This window comes from Alosa pseudoharengus, unplaced genomic scaffold, assembly GCF_046254945.1.
Source record: "Alosa pseudoharengus isolate Yale_2024_CS ecotype anadromous, Long Island Sound unplaced genomic scaffold, YU_APseudo_1.1 YU_APseudo_1.1_scf_23, whole genome shotgun sequence".
NCBI classification, from domain to species: domain Eukaryota; kingdom Metazoa; phylum Chordata; class Actinopteri; order Clupeiformes; family Clupeidae; genus Alosa; species Alosa pseudoharengus.
The window spans coordinates 8236236-8250549 of record NW_027468685.1 but is presented as its reverse complement, the minus strand read 5'-3'; the positions used below and the strand labels follow the sequence as shown (position 1 = coordinate 8250549).

General features: G+C 48.1%; 1 protein-coding gene across 1 annotated transcript in view; it reads left to right on the top strand.

Annotated features, from left to right (window-relative positions):
* Positions 1-13954, top strand: part of trim46b (tripartite motif containing 46b) — a 26127-nt gene extending 12173 nt beyond the window's left edge. Inside the window, exons 6-13 of the mRNA XM_076301666.1 lie at positions 255-401; positions 1486-1581; positions 3023-3276; positions 6962-7083; positions 8467-8805; positions 11034-11263; positions 11808-11875; positions 12952-13954. Coding sequence (XP_076157781.1) covers positions 255-401; positions 1486-1581; positions 3023-3276; positions 6962-7083; positions 8467-8805; positions 11034-11263; positions 11808-11875; positions 12952-13396 — 1701 coding nt within the window. The 3' untranslated portion in view covers positions 13397-13954. The remainder of the gene's footprint in view (positions 1-254; positions 402-1485; positions 1582-3022; positions 3277-6961; positions 7084-8466; positions 8806-11033; positions 11264-11807; positions 11876-12951) is intronic.
* The last annotated feature ends 360 nt before the right edge of the window (positions 13955-14314 follow it).

The window sequence follows — 14314 nt, the reverse complement described above, 5'->3', positions numbered from 1 at the left end:
TGTGTGTGAATGTTTGTGTATGTGTGTCTGTGCACATGTGTGTCTGTGAGAGTGTGTGTGTGTGTTTTTAATGTGTGCGCATGTGTTTCTGAGTGTGTGTGTGTGTTTTTATGTGTGTGCACACGTGTTTCTATATGTGTCTGTGTGTGTGTGTGTGTGTGTGTGTGTGTGCTCATGCTCCTCCGAGAGCACATCCTCAAACGCCCTATCATGTAAACGTAAATGTCTATCTCCACTCCCTTGCCTCTCTGTAGGTGTTGTCATGTATTGAGCATGACCAGGAGCGGCTGCAGTTCTACTGTAAGTCCTGCCAGAGGCTACTCTGCTCTCTGTGCAAGCTGCGTCGCGTCCACACCGGGCACAAGATCATCCCCATCACGCAGGCCTACCAGACCCTGAAGGTACAAGCTACAAACTGCATCTCTAATCCTTAAAGGTGCAGTCAGCGATTGTGCAGGAAGCCGCATTTGTTTGTTTATGTTTGTATTTAAAGGAACCATATGTAAGATTGTGGCCAAAACTGGTACTACAATCACTTTCAAATTACTGTAGAGCGGTGTATCCCCTCCCCCTCCCCCCTGACTCGAGGTTGCCAACCCAGATTGCGGAAACACTACTGACTTCGTGATTACTAGATAGGTGGAGGGTGGCGCATCAGGCCAAAACACAACATGACATGACAAAACACAACATCAACATCAATTGAGGGCTGCAACTTCACTTTTTAAATGACAATATGCTGGCCGGACTACTGTTGTCAGTGATATAAGTATTTGAAATGAACATGATTTCTTAATGTCTAGTGACATATCAGGGCCATTTTATGATTGAAATACATTTCTTACATACGGTTCCTTTAAATTTTTTTAGCAGACAACATACCAACATTCCAAAACAACACACATTATATTTTAACCAAGGACAAAATTAAACATGCCAGAGACATTACACCCAAAATCATCTCCATCATGCAGGCCTACCAGACGCTGAAGATACCAGCTACAAACAAAAGTCTTCGGGTGTTGTGTATAATTTATTTTATGCCTGCTGGCTTTTCAACACGTTTCCACATTTGCTTATTTGAAGAGAAAACATTTGGTCTGGCAGTTGTTTCCGTTGTGTTGTTCTTAACATGCGGCACAGTTATTAGTACCTTCTACACTATAATTATGCTCTTTAGAAATGGCCTCTGCTTAATCCTTTAAATACTGAGCTACGTACGATGTGGTTTTTGATAATAATACCCCCAGGAACTGTTTGAACATGTGTGATGAGCAGTTCAGAATCTACCAGCAGATTGATTGCTTAGATACAGTATGGCACAATATATATACGTCAATGTAACTCATCAATGACTAGTGCTGCTACTGTGACAGTACTGTTTTCCTATTGCTGTTGATCAAGTACCCAGGTATGTATGAATAACTGAATGTCGCTTATATATACAGGAGAGCTTACTGAATGTCTCAATGTGTGATGTCACAGGACAAGATCACCAAGGAGCTGAACTATGTGCTGTCCAATCAGGAGACTGTGTTGTCACAGATCACCCAGCTGGAGAATGTAATCACTCAGACAGAGGTGACTCATCCAGAGATTTAATCCTGTTTCCACTCCTCCTCTCCTCTCCTGTCTGCTCTGCTCTTCTCCTCTCCTGTCTTCTCTACTCTTCTCTTCTCCTGTCCTCTCTTCTCCTCTTCTCTGCTACCCTCTCTATTCCTCCTCTCCTCTACTCTCCTGTCTACTCTGCTCCTCTCCACTCCTCCTCTCCTCTCCTCTTTTCCTCTCCTCTCCACTCGTTTCCTCTCTACTCCTCCTCTCCTCTCCTTTCCACTCCTCTCCTCTTTTCTTCTCCTTTCCTCTCCACTCCTCCTCTCCTTTCTTTTCTGCTCTGCTTCTGTGTGCTCATCCTCTCTCCTCTCCTGTCGTCTCCTCTGCTGTCTGGCAGAAGTGGTTTTCCCAGAATAAACACCCAGACGTAACCCCTCAGTGCTCGGAATTAATGAAAGAAATCATGTCAGGCAAGCTGATTTGCATGGACATGCATTACGTTTGTCTAGTACATTACATGGCTTCATCTTGTATCATATAAGCCTGTAGGTTGAGTATGCAGCAATGCATGTATTGTATTGTTCAGGTAAATGCCTGCTGTGCTTGGGCCTAAGTTTATCACTGTGATTGTATTTATAAACCCCTTAAGTTTCTATAATCTCCACAAAACTACATGGAATTGGAATTGTCTACATGTCCATGGATGTGGATGTATTTACTTATTGAAATGTGTGTGTGTGTCAGTGAATTTAAGTCTGTGTGTGTGTGTGTGTATTTATTTACATGTGTGTGTGAATATGCATGCGTGTGTGGGTGATTATGTATACATATGCATATGTATTAATTTTTGCGTGCGTGTATGTGTGCGCGTTATTACGATAGGTTAGGGTCACATTGTAGGGCAAGCACTGACTTACAGGTGGGGTTTCAGTGATGTCACTACCTGTGGCTAATTGGTAAATTGAACACCTGTCCTCACCTTTTGGAGGAGAAACTGTTTTTGGCAGCGATTCGTTGTGGAAGGCCCAGCGGGAGCTGTGGCCTGTTTGTCCCCGCACATTGCCGCCATTTGTGGACTATTTTGGTTTTGGAAAAAGCACCATCAAATTATAATAAAAACTTGAACGTGTACAAGAACCATCGCTTGGGTTGGCCATAGGGCTACAAGTATCGGAGTACCGGGCCGGGAGCGCGAGGATGCCACAGGTATGTGACCGCTCTCTGATTCTCCTGCCAAGCTGACATGCACACACACACACACACCACAGTTAGGACCTACTTCCAAGTTTGTGCACCACACGTAGGGCTAGCGTGTAGGGTGGTTCTCAGGTCTTTCTGTGTTTGTTTCTGTTGGTTGCGAGTTGCGGTAGGCTTTTTAGTTTAATTGAACATACCCTAGACAACGAAGAGCTTGAGCCAGGACCGCCTCATAACAGCGTGTGTGTGTGTGTGTGTGTGTGTGTGTGTCCAGGTGAACAGTGTGTCTGCGAGGGAGCAGCTGGCCCAGTGTGTGCGGGACCTGACCGCCCTCATCGCCGAGCGACAGGCTGGACTGGCCCAGGCGCTGGAGGCCTCACGGCAGAGGCGGGGAGAGGCGTTGGCCAATCAGGTGGCAGAGAGGCGGAGCCTGCTGGAGCACGCGGGCCTGCTGGCGTTCGCCCAGGAGCTGCTCAAGGAGACCGACCCGTCCTGCTTTGTCCACGCCGCCCGCCACACACACAACAGGTCCGTCCCACACACTCAGGCCCTGTTTAGACGACAAGGGAAACGATGCAACCGGTGATGTTTTTCTGCGTTTGACCCTGTCATTTACAAACGGAGGTTTTATCCCCCCGCAAACTGAGTTTTTATAAAACTCCGGGCTGATAATTTTTTTTTAGGGAAAACTCTGTTTGTTCGTTTGCATCTAAAGAGGTACAAACGGAGATTTATGTGAGATTTTTAGTCAGTTCAAAAGAGAAAGAGGAAGTTATTTGTTGCTGTTGTTGATATTTTCGGGATTCTGATTGGCTAACATGGGCTTGAGCTTCTCGTTACACTGCCACGTACAGGTTTGGCATGCTCTTGAAGGCAAATACCTGGATTAGTGTAAAGGAAAACTTTTCTTAAAACTGACAGGTGTGCACAATGTTATTTTTGAAAACGGAGAGGGTGAAATGTCCGTTTATGAAAATAGCTGGCCACGTGTAAACGTAGCATCACTCACACACTCACTCGCTCTCTCTGTGTCACACACACTTTTGCTCTCTCTCTCCTCTCTCTCTCTTTCTCTCTCCTTTGAACATTTTCAATGGAGCTTTTTTGGCATTACTCAGTGAAGCAGTGTTGCCAAAGCAAACACATAACTTAAATTATACAAACACATAAAATATCTGTTTACAAAAAGAGAAAAGAAGAAAAGAAACGCATACTGTAGTTATAAATGAATGACAAATTCTCTCTCTCCTCATTTGTCCATCCATCACTCTCTCCATCTCTCTCCACCTCTCTCCAAATGTAATTACAAACCTTTCCAAATATGCTTTAAAGAAAACTTGAGGCACTCTTGAGGTTTATACGTTTTAAAAGCCTTTAATCTCACATGGCTATTTAAAAACATGCCTACGCATTTCGACATCACTGCCTTCATCAGAGCATGATGCGTAGGCATGCTTATTGTCAGGTCACTTTGAATAGGGAAAGCGAACGTACACCGATAGTAGGAGTTTTCTTGAGGTGCTTGTCACGGGATACGTAATGTAATGAACAGAAGGAGACCGCACACTCTAGCAGCTCATATGCCAATAGTTTAATACAAAAACAATGTTTCCCCTATGGCCCTATGGCCCTATGGCTTTTCCCAAGTCTTACTGACAATACTCAGTATTGTGTGTGTGTGCTGGATGTGTGCTGGACGTGTGTGTGTGTGTGTGTGTGTGTGTGTGTGTGTGTGTGTGCTGAATGTGTGTGTGTGTGTGTGTGTGTGTGTGTGTGTGTGTGTGTGTGTGTGTGTGCTGGGTGCGGGTTGGGTTTTTGTTTGTATATTTTGACTATATATATCGACTGTTTTGGGGCTCTCAAAAATATCACCTCCTCTGGGGTTTGCATGTGAGATATGGCCCCTCTCTCCCTTCTTCCTCTCCTCTGTCTCTCTTCCTCCTCTTTCTTCCTCTTCTCCTCTCATCTCTATCTCCCTTCCTCCACTCCTCTCTCCTCTCCTCTCTCTCTCTTCCACCTCTTTCTTCCTCTTCTCCTCTCATCTCTATCTCCCTTCCTTCACTCCTCTCTCCTCTCTTTCTTCTTCCTCTCTCTCTTCCTCCTCTCTCTCTTTCTCTCCTTTCTCTCTTCTTCCTCTCTCTCTCTCTTCCTCCTCCTCTCTCTCTCTCTTCCTCCCTCTGTCTCAGTCCGCTGGGGGGCAGCAGGCCTGTCCAGAGTGTGTTCTCATGATATGATTTCCCTTCCCCTCACTTTCCGCTTGCCATCCCCTAAAGCCAAACGTGTCCAAATGTGTCCACTTATATTTTCCTATTTTCCATATCCCTTTTCCGCCTTTTTGGCTCGGATGCAATTTCCATCCATCTGCTAAACTCTGTGGCCTCTCTTTCTCCTTTCTCTCTCTCTCTCTCACTCTCTCTCTTCATCCCTCCATCCCTCTGCAGTACTCATTCTCCTCAATCTCCTCTCATCTACTAAAAACAAAACAATTCCAGCCTGTGACCACTAGATGGCACCCTGGCACCACTGTAATTAGAGATGTGCCGGCCGTCACAATGTCATACTTCACTGCAGGTCTCCGCTCTCTGGCTGGCCATTAAATCTTTCCATCAAGACAGAGAAATATATCACTGGAAATGATACCATCATGAGAGGAACAATGAGATTGTGTTGCTAATTGTCATGGGGCCAGCAGGGTTGAGAGGTGAGATCGATGGAAGTCTTTGGGTGTTGTGTATAATTTGTTATGCGATGAGAGGTATTGCTCGATTCTGCTGGGCTGTTGTCGAATGCGCACACACAGGCGAACCCTGACATTCAAGTCAATCGATCTGTTTTCCTCGTCTCTATCTCCGATTTCCACTTCCCTCGGCCGAGCGTCTCATTTCCACACCCTCTTTCTTCTCCTCTCTCCCTTAGCTGTCCAGTTTCCCCCTCTCTCTCTCTCTCTCTCTCTCTCTTATGATCCCTCTCTTTTTCTCATTCTTTCCGTCTGAGTCTTATTCATTGCTCTCTTTCTCTCTCTCTCTCCCTCCCTCTCTCTCTCTCTCTCTCCCTCCCTCTCTCTCTCTCTCCATTGAAACAAATGAGCACTCACAGACTGATGATGGTCTGTATGACTCAGTCGTGTCCTTTTTGTCTTCCTGTCTCCTCTCTCGCTTTTTCCATGTTCTCCCTCCTGATCACTGTCGTTCTCTCTCTCCCTGTCTATCACTCTCTCTGCCTCTTTTTGTATCTCTCTCTTCTCTCTTTCTCTCCTTCTGCATCACACTCTCTGACACTCTGTTCCTTCCTACCATCATCACTCTCTCATTCTTTCTCTTTCTCACTCTCTCTTTCTCCCTCCCTCTCTCTATGTATCTCCCTCTCTTTCTTCCCTTCTGCATCACACTCTCTGACACTCTGTTCCTCCCTACCATCATCTCTCTCACTCATTCTTTCTTTCTCCCTCTCTCTCCCTCCCTCTTTCTTGCTCTCTTTTTCCCTCCCTTTTTTCTCTCTCTGCCTCCCTCCCTCTCTCTTTCTCTCTCCCTTTCTCTCTCTCTCCCTCCCTCTCTCTTTCTCCCTTTCTCTCTCTCCCTCTCTCCCTTTCTCTCTCCCTTTCTCCCTCTCTCTCTTTCTCCCTCCCTCTCTCTTTCTCTCTCCCTCTCTCTCTCTTCCTCCCTCCCTTTCTCTTTCTCTCTCCCTTTCTCTCTCCCTCTCTCTCTTTCTCCCTCCCTCTCCCTTTCTCTCTCTCCCTCTCTCCCTCTCTCTCTCTTCCTCCCTCCCTTTCTCTTTCTCTCTCCCTTTCTCTCTCTCTCCCTTTCTCCCTCTCTCTCTCTTTCTCCCTCCCTCTCTCTTTCCCTCCCTTTCTCTCTCTCCCTTTCTCCCTCCCTCTCTCTCTTTCTCCCTCCCTCTCTCTTTCTCTCTCCCTCTCTCTCTCTTCCTCCCTCCCTTTCTCTTTCTCTCTCCCTTTCTCTCTCCCTCTCTCTCTTTCTCCCTCCCTCTCCCTTTCTCTCTCTCCCTCTCTCCCTCTCTCTCTCTTCCTCCCTCCCTTTCTCTTTCTCTCTCCCTTTCTCTCTCTCTCTCTCTCCCTTTCTCCCTCTCTCTCTCTTTCTCCCTTTGTCTCTCCCTCTCTCCCTCTCTCTTTCCCTCCCTTTCTCTCTCATCCTCTCTCCCTCCCTCTCTCTCTTTCTCTCTCCCTCCCTCTCTCTCTCCCTCTCTCTCTCTCTGGCAGGCTGGCCCAGTCTATTGAGTCCCTGCAGTGCTTTTCTCTGGCTGCCGATCCGTCCTTCCGTCATTTCCAGCTGGACGTGTCGCGCGAGCTCAAGCTGCTCTCCGAGCTGGGCTTCATCCAGGGTGAGCCGGCCTCCGCCTGCCCAGAGTGGACAGTCCTGGCCTGCCCTGCCCTGTCTGTCCTTCTCCCTATACACCTGCGTGTCTTCCTGTCTGTTTATTTTTTGTGCCTGTCGGTCTGTGTCTGTCTGTCTGTCTGTCTGTCTGTCTGTCTGTCTGTCAGCCTGTCCATCTGTTTGTCTGCCTGTCTGTCTGTCTGCTTGTCTTTCTGTCTGTCTGTCTGTCTGTCTGTGAGCCAGCAGACAGGCTAGAGTAGGGCAAATGACAGAGCTGTTTCCTCCTGCCCTGGCATGTCTATCTGCCTGTGTACCTGTCTTTCTCTCTATCTGCCTGTCTGTCTGTCTGCCTCTCTGCCCCCTGTCTGTCTGTCTGTATGCCAGTAAAAGAACTGGAGCAGGGGACACAGGCCCTGACTCACACACAGACCTGACACAGGAATGAGATCAAGCGGCATTAGGCCGACTCAGACTGAAAAGCCCCTACAGAGAGCGGCTCTGTGTTTGTTCTCACTAATTGGTACCAGCTCACACAACAGTTGACTTTTGAAACGGGCCCGGAACCAGGTCTGGTGTTAATCAGACATAGATCCGCCAGATCCTCCTGGACCACAGCTAATCTAGAGTCAGCTGCTGCTTGGATTTGACCGGGGTTCTAGGTTCCGTTTCCACAGAAGAACACTCAACACTGAAGAACATTCTGTAGAATTCTGTTCCACTGGCACTGATGAATCACTTGGCTCTGCCCTGTAGAGCAGCCTAGCCTTGCAGACATTGCTATACAGGGTTCCCACGGGTCATGGAATTTCTGGAATATCATGGAATTTTGGAAAGTCTATTCCAGACATGGAAAGTCAGGGAATTTGATAATTTTTGGAGCAAGGAATTTTGTTGTAGCAGTTTAAATTTACTTGCCAAAAATAATACGTTAATACAAATTTTTCCACACAAAATTGGAATATATCTGGTTATTAGCTGTACTACTTGATTGAGTAGCCCAGATTTGTTTATTCAATTCCCATTTAGCTCTATCCATCTCCTAAAGAAGTAAAAGTTCTAAAGAAGTAAAAGATTCTTGAACGCTATGCGGCAGCACTGAAATCATTGGTCGGTATATTGTACAATTAATTATATAGTAAGTTATGGAAATTCAGTTTTTTTGTCAGGGAAAGTCAGAGAAAAGTCATGGAATTTTACATTTGACTTAGAGTGGGAACCTTGGCTATAAGATTACACGTGATTAGCCGCATAAGTCCTCTAAATGGAGCCAACTACTGAGTTCATGGGATAGGTGTTTGCTTGCTATACGTGTGTTTGTGTCTGTTAAATGTGTGCCAGTACATTTTCTGTACTTTCGTTTCTGTAACCAAAAAACTACATTTCCCATCAGCCCCTCTGGCACCTGTGATTGACACCCAGCGCACCCTAGCCTACGATCAGCTTTTCCTCTGCTGGCGGCTGCCACAGGACTCCTGTCCTGCCTGGCACTTCTCCGTGGAGTACCGGCGCCGGGGCGTGGTGCCCGGGGGAGGGGTCAGAGGCGGTGTCCGTGGCGGATTGGCTGCCGCCCGCTGGGGCTGGCAGCGATTGGAGGAGGTGAATGGCAACAGTGCGGTGATTGACAGGCTGGAGATGGACAGCGTGTATGTGCTGAGGGTGAGGGGCTGCAACAAGGCCGGCTACGGGGAGTACAGCGAGGAGGTGTATCTGCACACTCCACCAGCTCCAGGTGAGAACGCACACACACACACACACACACACACACACACACACACACACACACACACACACACACACACACATGTGCGCACACACACACAAACACACACACACACACACACACACACACACATGTGTGCACACGCACACACACACACACACACACACACACATACACACACACACACACACATGTGCATACACTCCATGCATGTGCACACACACACACACACAAACACACATATGTGCATACACTCACATACACGCACATGTGAATGCACACAAACATTATGTGCATACACTCACATGCACGCACGCGCACATGTGCGCACACACACACACACACACACAACCCGACTGTCTCTCTCTCACAGACACACACACACACACACACACACACACACACACACACATACAACCTCTTCTCTCTCCTCTCTTCGCACAATCACACACATTCATATCTTCAGTCTATTTCTCTCTAGGGTCATCAATGTGCATTCTGCTACTCATGTTGCCCGTCACCCATGATCACTAACTCATCTCTCTCTCTCTCTTTCTGCCCATCCCTATCCCTTTCTCTCTCTCCTTTTATTTCCTCTCCACTCATCATCAGCTCAAAGGCCTTTCCATCCATGTTCCACCCATCCTCTTCCTGTTCTCCACTCCTTCTTTTTCCTCTTTTTTTCTTCCTCTCACTCTCTTCCACACCTCCTCCTCCTCCTCTTCCTCTCTCCTTTCTTTCTCCCATTCTCTCTCCCATCCCTCTCTCCGCCATCCCGCGCTCTCTCTCGTCCTCCTCCGCCTCTTCTCCAAGAGAACGAGGGTGCCGTTCCTCACTTCCTCTCTCCTCCTCTGGGGGGGGGGGGGGTCTCTCCACCTCTCTCCACCTCCTGCAGCTAAGTCCTCACTCTCTTCTCTTCTCTGTTCTCTGCTACTACATTTCCCATCAGCCCCTCTGGCACCTGTGATTGACACCCAGCGCACTTATGGCTACATTTACTCATGGCACATAATATGGCAACGTTACTCATGGCTAGATTTGTTGACAATTCACGGCTGCAATGTAACCGTCTGCTGCGGTCTTCTTGAGCCTTGAGGCCAAGTCTTGCGTTGGTCTGTGCAAACAATATTAAAAGTGTGCACTCTCAACACACTGTGTTATGATGTTGAACACGCTCCCCTGTGAGGTTCTCCAAGGCATGAGTTGGCCTGTGAACAGCATAAAGAGAGCTCTGCAGTGTACAAAAGTAGGAGCTTATATGGCACTGTTTCTCAAACTTTTTCAGACCAAGGACCACTTAACCAATAAAAAAAAAGAGAAAACATCACGGACCACCTAGCTAAAAAAAACAAAAACAGTTGATCTACTTCAACAGTATATTACACAATAGGCCTACTCACTGAACCACCTTGCTTATTGTCTTTGCAATTTGCTTATTGTGTCAGAGGATTCATATGATTTAAATTGGTGTAGCTTACTTAGGCAGTGTTGCAGAACTGTTGGGATTTACATACAAGTTGGTTCAATATTGCAAACAACTCATCTATATTATATTTTACCACGTCTGCTCGCGGACCACTTGGGATATAATAGCTTGTGGACCACCAGTGGTCCCTGGACCACACTTTGAGAAACACTGCTATATGGTATTGGACAGCAAAATGTGTAGAAAGACATAACCCCTGTTGTGTATCCGAACTGTGTGTATGCAATTGCAAACACAAATAGGTTGGCTCAGTGCAGTCCTTTCTGAGTACTCTCTCACACGCATACTTTAGTGACATGGAGGTTAGTGTTTTAGTGTTGGGAGATGTGGTCAGGCGCTCGGAGCATCTCGCCCCTCCCGCTGACCCCCCCCCACCCCCCCTCCTCTCCGCTTCCTCCTGTGGTTTACCTGCCGCCACTAGACGGTGGGAACAATCCTTTTCCTGTGCTCTCATGTTGTTTCCAAAAGGCCTGTTGTTGTTGCCCCCTGTTGTTCCCTTAGTGAACCAACCCCTCCTCCTCCTCCTCCTCCTCCTTTCTTTCCTCTCCTCCTTCTAATCCTCCCTTCCAATTTTTTTCCAATAATGTCCCTGCCCCAATGGACCTGCCCTCTATTACTGCCCCCTCATCCCCCTCTTCCTCTCCTACCTGCCCCCTGCCCACTGCCCCCCCGCCCTTCTCCTACCCCCTGCCTCTCTCATCTTCTCCTACCTGCCCCCTGACCCCACCCCTCCTTCCCTCCACCCTCCCAGTCTTGAACTTCTACTTGGACTCTCGCTGGGGTCTCCACGCCGACCGCCTGGTGGTGAGCAAGGAGCAGCGCTGCGCACGGAGCATTCCGGGCCTCTCGCTGCTGCAGGCGGCCGACCGCGCCCTCACTTCCTGTCACCTGACCGCCGACCTGCTGGTGGGGGACGTGGCCATCACGCAGGGACGACACTACTGGGCATGCTCAGTGGAACCCGGCTCCTACCTGGTGAAGGTGAGACCACCATATCACGAGGGGGGGGGTGGGGGGGTAGACTGTGGTATGCAGAGGGTTGTGGGAGTGTTATGTTAACATTGTGGGGAAGTCATTAGAGGGATGTGGGTGGTTTAATACATACATTTGTATACGCACATTTGACAGTTTTTGCAGATATGTTGAAATGTGAGAGTCTTGGCACACAGCAGCATGGTACTGCCCCACTGCGGTCTCCAATACAGATATGTTTCATATACTGCCATATGGTTCTCATTTCATCCAGAATGGGCTCTTATACAATGTTAGGTGAAGGAACCCCTACAGTCGGACCTAATAGTCGGTAATGCTGGTATGCAGTTTGCGTTGATACAACACCAAAAATGGAGAGGAAAAATATTTGGTTTGGATTGTTTAAAACCCTAGTTGGTCCGTCCATTTCCATCTCTCCCTTGCACTCCCTCTCTTCTTTTTGCTCTTTCTGTTACTTACTCTTTCAATCGCTTACACATCCACTCATTCTCTCTCTCTCTCTCTCTCTCTCTCTCTCTCTCTCTCTCCGCAGGTTGGAGTGGGATTGGAGTCGAAACTGCAGGAATGGTTCCACCTACCCCAGGAGATGGCTAGTCCACGGTGAGGAGGGGAGAGAAAGAGAGGGGGGGGGAAAGAAGGAAGGAGAGGGAGAGAGAAAAAGAGAGAAATGAAACGAGGGACAGAAAAGGATGGAGGTAGAGAGCAGGAAAGAATGGAGAGGAAGGGGGAGGGAGAGACGGAGGGAGAGACAGAGGGAGAGACAGGGGGAGAGCGAGAGAGCGCTCGAGAGAGAGGGAGGGAGGAAGGAGAGTTTGGATAGAGTGCATTCCAAAGCCATTTGGAATTGTTGGATAAGGAGAGATTGAGATGAGGGTGGGAAGAAACAGGCATGAAACGACGGCAGATAAAACATTTTTCAGTGGAAAAATATTCCAGGATTACAACATACTAAAATGCGGCAACACCCTGTTGAAATCATAAATGAGTCCCATGTGTGTAGCACCCAGGATCCCACACACTCTGGACTGTTTGTACAACATACTTTTATTGCATTTCATTCTGTAATCCATTTTATGCGTGTGTGTCTGTGTACGCCTGAGAGAGAGACAGAGCGTGAGAGAGATGTTTGTTTGCTGTATCTATGTATTATGTACAGTAATCAGTGTTTAATTGCTGCAGCATCGCACCAACAATGCCTGGCCAATAAAGCTGACTTGGAGCATATGTGTGTGTTTGTGTGTGTGTGTGTGTGTGTCTGCATAACTATTGGTGTGTCTGTATTGGTTGTGCATGTGTGTTAGTGTCCATAAGTATTAGCGTGTGTGTGTGTGTGTGTGTGTGTGTGTGTCTACATAATTATTGGTGTGTCTGTATTGGTTGTGCATGTGTGTTAGTGTCCATAAGTATTAGCGTGTGTGTGTGTGTGTGTGTGTGTGTGTGTGTGTCTACATAATTATTGGTGTGTCTGTATTGGTTGTGCATGTGTGTTAGTGTCCATAAGTATTAGCGTGTGTGTGTGTGTGTGTGTGTGTGTGTGTGTCTACATAATTATTAGTGTGTCTGTATTGGTTGTGCATGTGTGTTAGTGTCCATAAGTATTAGCGTGTGTGTGTGTGTGTGTCTGTGTCTGTATTGGTTGTGCATGTGTGTGTCTAACTCCCGTGTCCTCCCTGCAGCTATGACCCGGACAGCGGGCACGACAGCGGAGGAGAGGACGCGCTGGACTCCCCTCCTCCCTTCACCTTCCTCACCATGGGCATGGGCAAGATCTACCTGCCGCCAAACACCAGCGCCCACCACGGTTGCCAGAGCAACGGCCGCGACTCCGGCCTCTCCAGTAGCAACGGCCCGTCTTCGCCCACCGGCGCCACCTACCCGCTCCCGCCTCGGCTCGGCGTGTGTCTGGACTTCGAGAAGGGACGGGTCACCTTCTACGACGCCCATTCGCTCCGCCCGCTGTGGGAGGGGCCTGTGGACTGTTCCGCCCCCGTGTGCCCGGCCTTCTGCTTCATTGGGGGAGGAGCTCTGCAGCTTCAGGAGCTGGTAGCCAATCGCAACGCGGATCAGACCCCCGTGAGAAGGGTCACCATCCAATCCCGCGTCACCAAGATAAATAAGTGAATTTGTTTTGCGAAACTTGCTGTACTTATCTACCTAATTCTTCGTTACGACAGGAGAAACTTCCTAGCCTTAGTGCTTTTGTTTTTATAGTTCCTTTATAGGATTTTGTTTCTATTCTAACAAATATGCATAATGTAACTAACTTTCTTACTCTGTTGTTGTTTCTATTAAGTTAGCGTGGTCGCTAGTACTAATCCGCTTTAAAGCCGTTTCGCTGAAAGAAAAAAAACACCTATGTATATTTAGAGTGTCACTGACCCTAGTGTGTCTAATAGAACAGCTATACGTGTCTGTAGATATAGGCAAGATCATTGATTTCTGCAATTAATCACCGTTCCTTTCCTCATTGTTCTGGTTGTGGTCCGACCCTAGCTCGCGCTTGATCTCCGTACCCACTGTCCCACTCTATCAGTGTCTATTCGTCTGTTTGTCCTGGTCTGTTATTACTGCCTTTCGGAAACAGGATGCAACAACTCCTGACTGTTACCCTCAAGTCGTTGCCATGCAACCCCCCCACATCCCCTCCACACACACACACACACACACACACACACACACGCGCGCGCATCGTCCCTTCCATCCCCCAGCCCCCCATTGTCATGACAACCAAAGAGGTTAGGCGAAGGGCCTGCCCAGAGATCTGGCATGCAGATGTCAGTGGAAGTGGGTATTCCAAGTCAGCGGGGAGCTCGCAAACACAGTGGGTATTTAGTGACGGAGTCTTTGATAGAGTTTGGCAGGACATGGGGTGGGTTGGGTTGGATGGCGTGGTGATGGGGATGGTGGGGGCTTTGGAGCGCAGTGGGCCATAGTATGGGCTCTCTGCACAGTCACCCCCCCTCCTCCACCACCCCCATGAGAAACACAATGCCAGCGTAGAGCTTTTCAGAGCTTTTCTGGGCCCTGAGAGCTGTTTAA